We start from the raw sequence: 13,023 nt of genomic DNA on the forward strand, positions 1-13,023 counted from the left end.
CTTTTGAAGGGGGCTGAGGATGTATGTAGAGTTTGTTGTATTGGGGTGTTTTTTATTGATGGGATATTTGAGGTTGGTTTGTTCCGGGGAGTGAGGAGAACTGTTTATATAGATTGTGGGGAGGAAAGGTAGAGGGTGAGAGGGGTAAGATTTACTTTGTTGCGTGCAGGGATGAGTAAGTGTCGAGAATAAATAATTTCTACAGTAGCTACTGCTATCTAAACCCATGCGAAAAGGTTTACAAATTAAACAATTGTTATTCAAAGCTATCATGACAAATGAAACCACGTATCCTGCGACATTCTTGTGCTGTATTCACGACAGCACATCACAGCCAGTCAGGTAACTTAAGACCCATCTAGCAGTAGTAGCCAGGGAGACCGCTGATGTCCTTGGCGACGATACCCCAGGGAGGGTTGCAGCCACCCTCGTCGGTGTTGAAGAGGTAGAACCATCCTGATGTAGGGTCAGTAGGTGATAGATATAGAGTGGCGGGGCAGTGCTTCACGTACCGTTGGCACACTGGCAGAAGGTTCCGTCGACACCGCAGTCGGGGTCAGCGCTGGATATTTGTTAGTGAGGTTGTTTGATGGCGTCTTAGTAGGAAGGCTTACAAGGCGTAGCAGCCGCTGTCACCGCGGGCCATGAGGCCGTTGGCGCTCTGGTCGGCAGCAGGGGCAGCCATGACGCTGAGAGCGGTGGTGGCGAGGATGGTGACAATGGCGGAGACCTTCATTTTGATGGTTGATGAGATATTCTCAGGAGATTGGATAAGAAGTGGATGGTGGTTGAGGAGATAAGGATTGCTGGAGTGATGATGAGAAGAAATTGCAGGGGAGTTCACCAGGTTTATATACCTTCGCTGGAGAGGTCCCGACACGAGGATAGAGCACAGCCTTGCTGCTCGATAGTGCTATTCGAGTGGCTCGTGGTTGGGGATGGCACGATACATTGTAGACCGCCTACATGGATCAATCAATCCATATCGCTAGTATACTACTAGCTGGACGGTTTCGGCTACGGGATTTGTCGAAATACGAGAAGGATGGAGGCTATGGTAGTAAGCATGGCTTCAAGATGAGTGTAGCGTAGATTGACAGGCTCTATACTGTCAGATTCGGAGATATTGCCGAGCACGGCCAGTGAAGAAGCCCTTGATCGATCCACTTGGCTGCATGTGGTGGCTGTAGAAGCTCTGCAATCAAGGAAGCTACTGAGAAGCTAAGACGCGAGGCTGAAGGCTTACATTCCTTCTGGGGTGCAGGTTGCCGATAGCATCCAAGGAGTACATCGTAGGAAGACTGCCATTGACAGTGCCCGCATATTTACTGGATGTGCAAGTACTTGAAGAACTCGGAGTATCAATCATGAAGTGACTTGACTACAGCCTTGAGGCTGAGTATGATATGTTCGATGATGGCCGCTCATGATCGCTTGCAGGTGTAGCCACGCGAAATGCAAGTGGGTCGATGTAAGCACTTGGGTCGGCCGTCGATAACCTGATAATAACCAAATCAGCAACTAGGTATGGCCGCCTTTGCTTGCTGCTGCTGCTGCGGTCGGCTCAGTTCCGGAACACTTATGCGTGCCTCCGCAATCGTAAGCCGGAGCGACATACCGTATCTGTAGTGCATGCAATCTTCCAGGTTCCAATCCTGCAGCCTCATCGCGCCAGAGCCGCCTGAGTGAGCCATCCTTCGACATGTGGGAGTCGACCAATGGAACCCGAGAACAGGGTCATGCTGACATGAAATCGAAGGAACAGACGAAGGGCCCTGATAGCCTGGTCAGTAGAACCTAACCAATCAGGACCTATGGCAGGATGAGGGCAGGCGACGCTAAGCATTGATGCGAGAGTCGGATCCAAGCGCTAAGGTCGGCTTAGGGCCGCGCCGTCGGGGTCCGGGCATCCAAGTCCCTGAACTATCCACGCCACCAAATTGCGAATCCCCCCGGGAAATAACGCGGACCCAAGGCTGACCCTACGCGAATGAATGGCCTAGCGAGGTGCAAACTAGTCCCCCTTTCTCCGCACAACCGCAAGACCCCTACCCTTTCGTGCCAAATTATTTCTTCAGACGAGGCAAAGTATTTTGCCGGTCATCGGCAAGGGTCAAACAAGTGATACCTATTATCGTGGCTTATGATCCTTCAGTGTGCCGTATCGAGGTAGTCCTTTCAGGCAACCGTATAATGGAGTGGGCGGACCCCGACCTGCCGGTCCATTTATCTTCGCAGTTCGTCCCCTTCTCATCCAAGTGGAGTTGGTCATCTCCGATGAGTTCCGCCACCTCATATCGGCTGGGGGTTCCACGTTCAAAGCCTGAGTGTCTTGTAAGTCTGGAGCAGATTGAGAACTAGAGAGATTACTCTAAAAGCATTAGCGACGATAACTATCGTGATCAGGATTCAAAGGCGTGAACTCAGGCGAAGTGGATCCCAGCAACCTGCTGTAACCCGTAAGCAGGACGATGTAACATCGGATAAAGAAGATGGTCGGAAATAGGAACAGAAGTCTGACAAAAATCAGCATATCAAGCATATCTTGCTATTGGACATCGGGGATAATCATTCCGAGGGTAGTTGCACAGCAAGACAGGGAAGAGAAGGGGAAGCCGATGGCGGGGTCCGGCAATCTCTCCGGTCAGGTGATCACCATCCCATCTTTCCCTCTTGCTCACGAGCCCCTCTCTGGAAACATCCCTCTCAAGTCTGTTAGATGTCTAAGTATTGGAGGTGTTCTCGGTTTAGTACCTTGCGAGGTCGGCCTACTGACCTAGACCCCGGTTTTGATCCCTTCAGTATTCGCAGTTTGAATAGGGATGCTCTGGCTCGTTTCTGTCGGCGGAGATGTTGCTTACATTGATTTGGCATGCTTTGGGTGACAATTACGAGTAGCTGGAATATCTATGACATTTTGCGTCTTATCTCTGGAAATAGCTTTCGCTTTATGGCAAGTAATCGGATTTTCTAATTGTTTCTGTACGATGTTGAAGGCCTAGGTGATGCAAAATACATGCTAGTCAAATATTCTGCTCGGTTATCGACCCATAATGAAAAAGACAAACGTGAAAGGCTGTCGCATTGAGCACCTGGAGTAATATTTAAACCATCACAGACCGTCAAGAGGCCGCCACACCTTCATCCACCGCTATCTCCTATTAGCGATCACCTCGTAGAATGAGGTGCAAAACATACCTTGTCGTATGGCTTATTGGAGTCGACAAACCTCAGGTCTGTGGCCAACCGGATGCGTCTTTCGGGGTCCTTGTTCTTGCAGCTGGCATGCACCAAGAATGGATCGTGGAAGATCACATCCCCGGCTTCATACTCCGTAATAAGCCACTTACGCTGAGCGTATTCTCCATATGCCACGGTATCGCGACTCAGGAATCCCCCGTCGCTCATATTCTTATTGAAAGCCGAAACACGCTCCTCATCCGTTAGGTTGATTGCATTGCGCGTGAACTCGGCCTCAGTCTGCCGCCCAATATCCGTAGATCCCTCGAGATACATCAACCCGCTGCCCTTGAGCGAAATATCCCCGATTGGGACCCACGCGGTGAGGCTGGTTGGTGGTCCTGCACGAAGATACATCTGATCAAAGTGAACGGGTGTCAGCTCACTATCAGGAACAAAGGCACGAAGCATAGTCCGTTGAAGCATGGTGATGTCTTCCCATCCGGTGAGCCTTTGAATAAACCCACGCAGCTCTGTGCTCCCACAAAGATGCAGATAGAACGGTTCCTCGTGCGCGTTGATCATCAAGTCCAGATACTTCTCCGATTCATAATTATTCTTGAGGCCGAAGAGTGGTCGGAGGTTCCCTGGTGGCAGGAACTTGCGGCTATCCTTTTCACTAAAGGTTCCATCGACTGGGTCCGACCCTTCTTTGAGCAGCCCAGAAGGCGCCATGTAGGAGAAGTACTTGCATCTACATTCTAGGACTTGGTTCCTTGGAAGGAGGTGCTTGATCTATTGTGTATTGGCATGAACGTACCACAGCAAGATGGGTGAATGACTTACGAAAAGGTAGCCGTCCCTGTTGAACCGCTCGCGCATGATTTCGATCGGAGTGTTCTTCGATGTAGGCTGCAGGTATCCGATGTTATCTGGTATCATAGGTCCAAAATTGGATTCGAGACTGAGGTTTCTGGGATCCGTGGGATAGTAATTCCCGTATTGGTCATCTTGAGGCAAGACGTAATTGTCTGCTACCAGACGAGCGGAAGTGAACAATTCGGATTCACAAAGGCTGGTCGTCATGTTGGCGGTATGCGCTGTTGGATACAATTCTGGGTTAGCCACAGAAAATCGAGGAGGGCCTTATCGATCTGGCCGGCTAAAGCGAACTACAACCGTCTATTGCCGATTCCGGCTCCCCGCACTTCCCTTCCACTTCTCTCACCTATCCCACTGACTACAACCCATTCTACCCTTTCATCCCCCAGTCGGAGCTTGTTGTTTCCATCGGATAGCTATGACCAAGAGCACCGGTGCAAGACTTTACCGGGCCTGCCTCCGTTGTCGGCAACGCAAAACGAAATGTGATTTGTGAGTGTGCTTCCTACCTCGCACTCTTCGATCATGGCTTCACTTTCTCACATCCATCCATTTTAGACAATATACACGTGGAGACAACTATGAGCCTTGTTCAAAGTGATCATCCGAGGGCTATCATTGTATACCGGCAACTTCAAGCAGAGGAGGAAACTACTCGCGCTTTCGAGGGCGACGTCGTGATTCCGCCCACATACAGCCTCCAATCGGCGTTCAAGGCTCAAAAGGCAAACCGGATTTCGATCCTGAACCTCTACGGGACAGGACGTTAGAGCTGGGGGGTGATAATATATTCCACGGAGGAATCCAAAATCCCCTGGAGGCGCTTCAGATCCTTGCCCAAACCGCTGCCAATGCAGAGGAAGCCGAGAAAGCGCCTCCAAGGAAGACTTCTCGGAGATCAGCAGCCTTGATAAAGGGTCGCCAAGACCAATGCCACTCTCTGAAACAGAGCAATCCCTTGATAATGACGACAGAGATCATCCGGGAAGGGATTATTGGCATACACCATTTGACTGCCCTACTCAAATAGTATGTCGAAGCTCAGCTTGGCAAGATTGCGGTGGCTAACTCGCAGCATACACAAGCTACACAGCCAACTATCACCCCTACTTTCCGATCGTCCCGAATAACTTATTAACTACTCAAAACCCCGAGCATTCGTGGGCTACAGAGGCCTTTCTTCTTGCCTCCGTGCTTACAATAGCGACCCAAAACAGACCAGACCACCAACTCCTTCATACCAGACTCCGGAGACACATAGATAAATTGATCCTTCGTGTCGCGCTTGGTGCCAATAATGTGCGGAATGTTGGTTCGGTAGAAGGTATACTCCTGCTAGCCGAATGGATGCCACATCTGATCGGTTCAGATGCACAACCCCAGGACAGCTAGTCCAAAGAAAGCAGCACATACGATGAAGACTGTGTTGCATGGAACCTAATAGGCCTTGGGGTTCGACAGGCCTACCTCTTACATCTGGATAAACAATCTTTTCCGGTCGAAGTAGAATCCGAACCACACGGTACTACATGTCGAAAAAGGCTAGCATGGATATGTAGGTGAGGAAAATGCACTGGGGGTTGCCGCTGACTGCCTCTAGTTACATATCTCGCCGACCGTCAGATATCGATACAAATGGGCCAGGCTTTTTGGTGTCGTGGCCCTGGCCTATCGACCAGATTCAGCACCCAGGACTACCCATCACTTCAACCGGCAATGACTGGCGGTTTTGATTATGCTTCATTTGTGCAAGCCCAGGTAGAGTTGACAACTATTTTTGGAAATATCCACGATATCCTATACGCGTCAAAGTCACGGACCTTACAGTTGATGCTCATGGGAGACTACTCCAAGTACCTGGATGATGGAGCCAAGGCGATGGACATGTGGAAGGGGCTCTGGTCCAAGGTCAAAGTCCCCTCCTCTCTATCCTGCCTTCTCACACTGCAATTTGAATACCTGCAGCTCTATGTCAACGCCTTCGCGTTTCAAGCAGTGATATATCGATCATACAAGACAAGCTCCCTGCCAATTGAGGAACAAACCGGCTCCTTCTTTCCGGACAGTGTTATGGCTAGTCCGGATGGCCGCCATATCTACGCAGCTATTGATGCAGCAAAATTCTTGCTGCAACGCCTCGTGGAGGGTTCCATTCCACACGATCATGTCGAATTTCTTCCTATTCGGTACTATCTGTGAGTGACGATACCATCAAACCATCTACCATGCTACAACCGCTTTCTGACACATGCCTTCTCAGTTATGAGATATATGCATCCGTTTTTCTCTTCAAAGCTCATTCCGTCGGAGCATTACACCAAGAAGAGTGCCAAACCTGCGCCGCACTCACGGGCCAATTTATCTCTCTGCTCAAAGCTGTCGGTTCAGTCCCAACTCATATCGCCTCTCGCTATGCGAAGTTGCTCGAACGTCTATGGGGTCGAGGAAAGACCACGCCTCAGAATAATGTTCTTCAAACCGACGTTCTACCAGCTTTGGATCAATTATCCAGCCTCCCTCCAGCGCCTTATGATTCCTTGCAACCCCCTTATGCAAGCAACAATTCAGCAACTGTCACTGTACCGGATCCGTTCCCCGACATTTTGCATATGGATCTTGGTCAGCCTACAGATCTTGGGAATGATAATGACACTTTCTTCTCAAGCCTTCCATTCTTTCGAGGCTTCCAGGATGACTCTTACCTGATGGGACTGGGGTCCTAGTAGCAGCGAATGATAGACATTGCTTAAACTAACTACACGGAAGCTCGGTAGGTGAGAAAGGCGTAACACGACTTTCCCACGAAACACTCTCAATTGAACGTTCGGTCAAACTTGCCCTTCGGTAGCCTACTATCCAGTTCACCTACAATAGATACTGTTTTTGTTTAACAAGGAGATAATCCTATCACAACATCTAATACATAAGCTACACAATCATGACACTTCAGAAAATCTACGAGCATATCGTTATCCAAGTACCCAGCTCTGTAACATACAACTCACTCGCAGTAGTACCTTCACAATACAGAATCAAGCTAATGAAGATCGTATATTCCCCTTCCGTTTCAAAAGAAATAGGCTGTTCGTACAAACCATGGTAACTATCTGTATCCATCCATTAGATATGGAATACAATCAGGATTAATATCAGTGAAATCATTGAAGATAGTAATCAAATATAATATAAACGGATCAATTTATAATACAACTACAATACGACCTCCTAACATCCACAATACTCAATCTAAGCAAAGGAAACAGATATCAACACACAAGAACTCAGACTTTTCTTCATAATAAGTTGCAAGTTCGGCCATATATAATGACTCCATATATAGTGGAAACAACTAGTCTAATAAACATATCCCTATTGAAAGTATCATCCCGAAAATGAATATTTTCATGGGCCGACAGCAACTCTCCATGAATTGTTCGTAGCCATCCCATCGCATATGCAGACCAAGAGCCTCGTAAACCCAGAATGCGCATAAAACTTCATCACAAACCCATCATTCAATTCGCCCACTTGCGCACTTCCCGCAGAGAATCCGTCAAATTCTTCACCTTTGCCTGATACACATCTTCCGGGGACGCACCAGGGGGGGACCAAGATCGCGCTCCCACAGCAGCACACAACCCCATAAACGCCGACATGGCCTCCGCTCCTTTAATCTCTCTCGGGGTCTTCACTTTGGCTTTCTCAAAGGCTTCGTACAATTCCCTTCCAATACGATAACTTTCCGCCGGGTCTCTGATTTCCTGGATATAGGCAAGAAAGTCCAATCCACGGAGATCGACGTCCACGTGTTTCTTTTCGAAGCCGTTGAGCACAGCTCGATGGAGAATAGCCCAATTCTCGTTAGGAAAAAAGGGGAGGACTCCAAACATGGTGACGTATGAGTTGAAGAATTCCATGATTGGGTGGGTGATGGAGGCCCAGCTAAAGTCGATGATGTAGTTTATGCGTCCCCCGTATTTGTCACACAAGAAGTTGCTGAGTTCTGTTCCCTATTAGTTGTATTTAAGGCAATAGGGGTGATTGGAGGAACTTACCCAGTTTGTTTAGTGTAAATATTGGATCGCAGTCCTGGATTGTACTCAACATTGTGTTCATTGAGTGGGCTATGAACTCGGCGAGTTGCTGTCGTAACTCTGGCTCGCACGTCCAGCCTTGAAGCTCATGGTGTCTCTTGGCCCTAGAGAAATCTCGCCGAAGCTCCGCCTTCATCATATCCCGCGATGTGGTAAAGGGTCCCCCTAAGTTAGGCTGCTGCAATGGTCCTGCGCATACCTGCCCGGTGCTCGTGAACGAACAGCTTCCATAAGACCGCGGCATTTTATAGGCTTGGAAATATCGCTGCAGTTTGGCAATATGGTCGAGTATATCTTTCTGCTCGTGTTCACGATTGAACCTCGACTTGAGTGGTACGGAATCAGATGGAGGAGCGCTCTGTATGACCCATGCCTTGTCCCCAGGCCTATCTGTTCCTTCGTACCAGGAGTAGACTTCCGGGACCGCTCCTTCAAAGGGGGTATTGTAAATGATATCTCTGGCTAATTTCATAGCCGCAACTTTGTTCGTTGCCCAGTAAGCGTCGGACATGGTCATCCTCCGCGTACTCTTGAATTGGACGATCAGTTTTCGCATGGCGTAGGGGGTGCGCACTGTGCCGGCCTGCGTGACCACTTCACCTGGCTCTGCTGTTGGGGCATGAAGTCTGACCAGGTATGACTTGGTGGAGCCGTGGGGGTCAAGTGCCTCACATGCCTCAACTATCTTCACTTCAAGGTTGAGCTTTTCTTTGACGATTCGGCATACGCATCTAATGTCTGCCAGGGATTCTTGGGTAGGGCGGTAAGTTGGTAGCTGGTGGAGTGGCACATATACTACGGCTCTTGACCCGGTCGAGCCTGTCTCTGTATCCGCTGGGCCTATGGGAACCGATGAATAATTCATAGGTGCTGGTGAGGGATTCCTGATTGGGGCTGGAAATGGAGCCATGACGACCGTTGGATCCTGTTAATCCGGACGCCAAATATCATCATCATATATAAAGCATTGGGTGCGGGGTCAATTGCAAAGAGTGCCGATTTCCGATGTCAATTTTCTGTAGCAGCCGTCTTTTTATAGATGAGTTACGACCTAGGTGTGGTCATGAGAACAAAGCAACTTTTCGTTCGACCTCGTAAAGACGGCCCGTGACAATGAGATTGTGTCGTCAAAGTCCTTTGCAAACTCTCTTGAACAAAGATCGCAGCCAGGGACCGTTTCCTTCTTCAATATAAAGCCCTCGTTATCCCACGGCGGAACATAATAAAGCTGGACGGGTTCTTTGACTATGACCGTCTTTCGACCAATATATGTGAAAACATATAATTTCCTTAATCGAGGTTGAAAATCGGAATTCCTTATATGTCATTCCCAGGTTTCGGATGGAGGTTTCCGGAGTATCTAGGCATTTTCCTTCGTAGGATTTCTTCGCGGGTAGGTTGCTTGCCATGGGCTGCGATTCTAGATCAGGGGCGGAAGAAGGAGGATTCATCTCAGTGCGAGGCTCAATTTTCCGGATTAGTTTTGCTATGAGTAGTAACAGAGGGTGATTGTCATTGACTGCAGGATGATTTTGGGGGTAATATTGGGTGGTATGACGAGTATTCTTCGTAATGTTCTAATCGAAGGGGTATGACCGTATTCAAGGAGCTGAAAGAGAGTGGAGTTCATGTCGATTGGTATGATTCAAGTGGGTGATGTATGAGCTCAAGGTATCTGAAGTGGGGGAGCTCTGTGACAAGAAGGAAAGAGTCGTGGCTACTCTGGTCACATGAGAATGCCACTCCAGGCAGCTGCCGATTACCCTGGACCAAGAGTGCCTCCGTCCATAGTAGGCAGGTGCCGATGGTAAAAACAGAAAGCTCATTACCTAGGTTCCTGTGTCCGATTGAATTGCTTTGTCTATCTTAGACAAACGAGAAAGAGAGGTAGAAACTTACGCAGCGCACGGATGGAAGGCGATGCTTATGCACAGACCACTAGAGTTGATGTTCATCAAATGTCCCCATGACCTGTGATTCGCTGCGTACATTGTTGTGGGACTTGGTTGATAGATGCTTTTGGGTTGGCATGATCCGTGGCGAATGCGGGGTCTAGATCATCCAGCATGTCTCTGCGATATGGTGTCAAAATATCCTGTTGGGATATAGTCTTCGTTCCGTCTGTTCTCCAGATGGCCAGCGGTATATCGTTTTGGCGTACTGGTAAGAACGCTACATATCCCTTGAATCGAGGATCGAGCGTGCTCTTGAGCTACGCAAAGTGCTCGGATGTATGTCCTGCAATACTCATCAAAAGCGCGTCTTCATTATCTGTCAGCGAGCGGTTGATCTGGCCTGTCTGTCCGTTCCGGCCAACCGTAGAGAAATCTCGGCAAGTACACAGCCTCCACGATAACCTTATCGCAAACAGGCTGGCCCCTGATTCCGCAGGCACCCGTGTGGCGTTCAAGCCAACAGCCACTTCTATCTTTGTCCACTGACGAGCCAAGGGGCAACAACATGAACAACACACTTATGGATTGTCTGATTCTAAGGCATCGGTCTTGCCGACATCCGGAATTGACCAGGTACATGCCACCGTCATAGTTCGGCAATCCTGGGGCTGTCGCGTCGAATGATATTAGATAATCTTTTGCACGTGTGGTTGAACAACCTTGGATCGTGAAGACTTCCCTTAACCCGTCGCACTCTTGCGGCCGAGTTGGAAGCTGTGACCACCCAATCAGATTCCCCATGTCCATATCTAGGTTCAGATTAGTAACTACGGCGTAGACCATTGCGCTTGGCGTGTGGCTTGATGCGAATGCCCTGGACTGATGTCAAAGTCCAAACACTGGCTTGTAGGACGATTCGAGCTTCCAGAAGGGCGCTTGGGTCCCACCACGCCGGTCGGCCGTGCCTTATGATTTGAGAATTGAGTTCGTAGCCCTCTGCCCTCGCGATTTGCCTGCAGAAAAGACGGGGGGAGGCCTAGAAGGGTCGAAGACGTCAGAGGTCGGCATTAAGGTTTGGCAACCCGCGCGGACCAATTACCGGCCATGGCCATCCGACTTACAAGATGAAGGCTTCTCCCCTCCAAGTTGCTCTCTTACCTGTTCTCGTTCCTGTTCTCTTCCGCGAAGCTGTATTGTCAATTCTGTGCCAAAGAACTCTGGCCGATATGGAGCTCCTGGAAAAGTTGCAGCTCCCCGACCAGTTATAGAACCTGTCGGCTCCTCAACTCCTTCCCTCCTTTCGCAATTGATCCAGTCGCTAATCGCCAGCGCCCCGTTCGATATGCGATTGCCTGGCCCACGACACCGGATTCGGTACTATGTCACACACTGTCGGTATCGAAACCTCTCGCGGCGACTTTTCATCGATCACTCCGACCGACACCATCCAGAAATATGTCATCTCCGCCTTTGCCGCCATCACCTGGTACAATGCAATTGAGCTCGTGGTGCTGTGCCTGACAACTTTTCAGCGATACCAGGGATGCTATTTCTGGAGTTTGTTCATCACCTCCATCAGTCTTATTCCTCATTGCGTGGGATACCTGCTCTTTATTTTCTCCTTCGGAATCTCCCCTTACATACCCGTTTCCTTGATCATCCCAACATGGTTCTGCATTATCACTGGCAATTCTCTCGTTCTATGGTCGCGATTGCATCTCCTCCTGCAGGCACCGAGGCTGTTACGGGCCCTCCTCGGTATGATCATCATCGACTGCATTGTCTTCCAGATACCCACCACAGTCCTTCTCTATGGGTCCTTAAATGATGCTCCCAACTTCGCCAGAGGGTACGACATCATGGAGCGGATCCAGCTCGTGGCGTTTTCCGTCCAAGAGGCCCTTCTTTCCGGTATATATGTGTGGGAAACCATTAAAATGCTGCGTCTTCGCCCGGAGCGGCCGCGTTTCGTCATCCTGACTCAATTACTCGTTATCAACATACTCATCCTTATCCTGGATGTGGCAGTCGTCGCCATTGAGTACGCCGGGTACTATGCGCTGCAAGTCATGTTTAAGCCCGTCGCCTATAGCATCAAGTTGAAATTAGAATATGCGATCCTGGGCCGTCTGGTCAAGATCGCTCGCGGAACGAGTGTGTGTTACGACCCCGACCCATTATCGCCAAGTGCTCGCGGATTCAACGTCACTGCATCGGGATACGAGGACTCGGGTAGCAATGGTGCAGGTGTCACTATTGTTAGACATGTCAATTCCGACCCGATTATCAGGCGGTGGTCTGGACAAACTCATGACAGCTTGGGTCCCTGTTAGGAAGATCCCAGCTCGTTGTGTTATATGTCGCTGACTCCATGGGACCAGTGCAAATATGTTTCGCAGAGGTCCGCAAACTAGTGGTTGTAAGAGACCAACCGTGAAAGTGAACAGCTTACAATGCAAATTGGAGAATTCGGCCATGAAAATTGGCCGGACATTGCACACCCTTTATACCCAACGATCTGACTCGACGCCTCAATGCGATCGCCACTGGCAATGGCGGGAGACACATCGAGGTCCGAAGTTGATTCAAATGCGGGAGTATCAAAAAAACTGGTAATCACCGCAACATGCAATGTCTGTTGCTCTGAGCCATTTGAGGACTCTTCGTTGTGGCGGTCTGATGAGGACCCGGTCCATGGCATAGAAGGCATAAACCGTTTCGTCCTCAAAGATCCGTCGCCTGTCGGCCGTCGCTGTGCGCGTTACAACTAGATGATGACATAGATTATAGTATAATTCAAGATGACTGACTCATAATCTGTTCTTCCAATCCAGTCGCGGAGTGGTAATAAAACTTGTAAAGCTCTCGGCCGCGTGCACGCCGACATCTTTGCGGGGGTGGGCCTCCCGCAATTTCCCGGCCAATCAAATGACCTACCGTACCTACCAGTATTCGTCATTGTTGCTGCCTGG

At 49.4% G+C, this 13,023-nt stretch overlaps 6 protein-coding genes across 6 annotated transcripts; 2 read left to right on the forward strand and 4 right to left on the reverse strand.

The window, feature by feature from the left end:
- Positions 1–268: 268 nt before the first annotated feature.
- On the reverse strand, positions 269–808 carry BO94DRAFT_538145 (uncharacterized protein). Its single transcript, XM_025612430.1, has 3 exons — positions 615–808; positions 513–562; positions 269–456 (listed from the first exon to the last, which is right to left on the reverse strand). Exons 1-3 carry the CDS (start codon positions 734–736, stop codon positions 359–361), a joined length of 270 nt encoding a protein of 89 aa, XP_025464465.1. The 5' UTR covers positions 737–808; the 3' UTR covers positions 269–358.
- A 2,304-nt stretch (positions 809–3,112) lies between these two features.
- BO94DRAFT_604546 (phytanoyl-CoA dioxygenase family protein) lies at positions 3,113–4,266 on the reverse strand (the record flags this gene model as incomplete). Its single annotated transcript, XM_025616461.1, has 3 exons — positions 3,113–3,151; positions 3,199–3,975; positions 4,027–4,266. The coding sequence occupies 3 exons, from the start codon at positions 4,264–4,266 to the stop codon at positions 3,113–3,115; spliced, it is 1,056 nt and encodes a 351-aa protein (XP_025464466.1).
- Positions 4,267–4,480: 214 nt separating this feature from the next.
- BO94DRAFT_568256 (Zn(II)2Cys6 transcription factor) lies at positions 4,481–6,920 on the forward strand (the record flags this gene model as incomplete). The annotated part of the gene is made up of 6 exons (XM_025614669.1): positions 4,481–4,554; positions 4,702–5,091; positions 5,148–5,425; positions 5,462–5,617; positions 5,663–6,257; positions 6,323–6,920. 6 exons carry the CDS (start codon positions 4,481–4,483, stop codon positions 6,783–6,785), a joined length of 1,956 nt encoding a protein of 651 aa, XP_025464467.1. The 3' UTR covers positions 6,786–6,920.
- Positions 6,921–7,416: 496 nt separating this feature from the next.
- BO94DRAFT_498721 (uncharacterized protein) lies at positions 7,417–8,943 on the reverse strand. Its single transcript, XM_025609355.1, has 2 exons — positions 8,118–8,943; positions 7,417–8,065 (listed from the first exon to the last, which is right to left on the reverse strand). Exons 1-2 carry the CDS (start codon positions 8,710–8,712, stop codon positions 7,578–7,580), a joined length of 1,083 nt encoding a protein of 360 aa, XP_025464468.1. The 5' UTR covers positions 8,713–8,943; the 3' UTR covers positions 7,417–7,577.
- A 1,307-nt stretch (positions 8,944–10,250) lies between these two features.
- On the reverse strand, positions 10,251–11,204 carry BO94DRAFT_196203 (uncharacterized protein). Its single transcript, XM_025606068.1, has 2 exons — positions 11,173–11,204; positions 10,251–11,087 (listed from the first exon to the last, which is right to left on the reverse strand). The coding sequence occupies exon 2, from the start codon at positions 10,892–10,894 to the stop codon at positions 10,424–10,426; it is 471 nt and encodes a 156-aa protein (XP_025464469.1). The 5' UTR covers positions 10,895–11,087; positions 11,173–11,204; the 3' UTR covers positions 10,251–10,423.
- A 33-nt stretch (positions 11,205–11,237) lies between these two features.
- Positions 11,238–12,856, forward strand: BO94DRAFT_538149 (uncharacterized protein). Its single transcript, XM_025612431.1, has one exon. The coding sequence runs from the start codon at positions 11,431–11,433 to the stop codon at positions 12,382–12,384; it is 954 nt and encodes a 317-aa protein (XP_025464470.1). The 5' UTR covers positions 11,238–11,430; the 3' UTR covers positions 12,385–12,856.
- The last annotated feature ends 167 nt before the right edge of the window (positions 12,857–13,023 follow it).

The sequence above is a fragment of the Aspergillus sclerotioniger genome (assembly GCF_003184525.1).
Source record: "Aspergillus sclerotioniger CBS 115572 chromosome Unknown BO94scaffold_26, whole genome shotgun sequence".
NCBI classification, from domain to species: Eukaryota; Fungi; Ascomycota; class Eurotiomycetes; order Eurotiales; family Aspergillaceae; genus Aspergillus; species Aspergillus sclerotioniger.

What these genes read in the sequence shown, in the direction of transcription:
- BO94DRAFT_196203 (XM_025606068.1), bottom strand. Translation starts at nt 10,894, where the DNA reads ATGGTCTACGCCGTAGTTACTAATCTGAACCTAGATATGGACATGGGG.
- BO94DRAFT_498721 (XM_025609355.1), bottom strand. Translation starts at nt 8,712, where the DNA reads ATGCGAAAACTGATCGTCCAATTCAAGAGTACGCGGAGGATGACCATG. An exon ending in ATTTACACTAAACAAACTGG is followed by an intron (nt 8,066 to 8,117) that starts GTAAGTTCCTCC and finishes AATAGGGAACAG; the next exon opens with AACTCAGCAACTTCTTGTGT.
- BO94DRAFT_538145 (XM_025612430.1), bottom strand. Translation starts at nt 736, where the DNA reads ATGAAGGTCTCCGCCATTGTCACCATCCTCGCCACCACCGCTCTCAGC. An exon ending in GACAGCGGCTGCTACGCCTT is followed by an intron (nt 563 to 614) that starts GTAAGCCTTCCT and finishes ACAAATATCCAG; the next exon opens with CGCTGACCCCGACTGCGGTG. An exon ending in CTTCTGCCAGTGTGCCAACG is followed by an intron (nt 457 to 512) that starts GTACGTGAAGCA and finishes ACCCTACATCAG; the next exon opens with GATGGTTCTACCTCTTCAAC.
- BO94DRAFT_538149 (XM_025612431.1), top strand. Translation starts at nt 11,431, where the DNA reads ATGTCACACACTGTCGGTATCGAAACCTCTCGCGGCGACTTTTCATCG.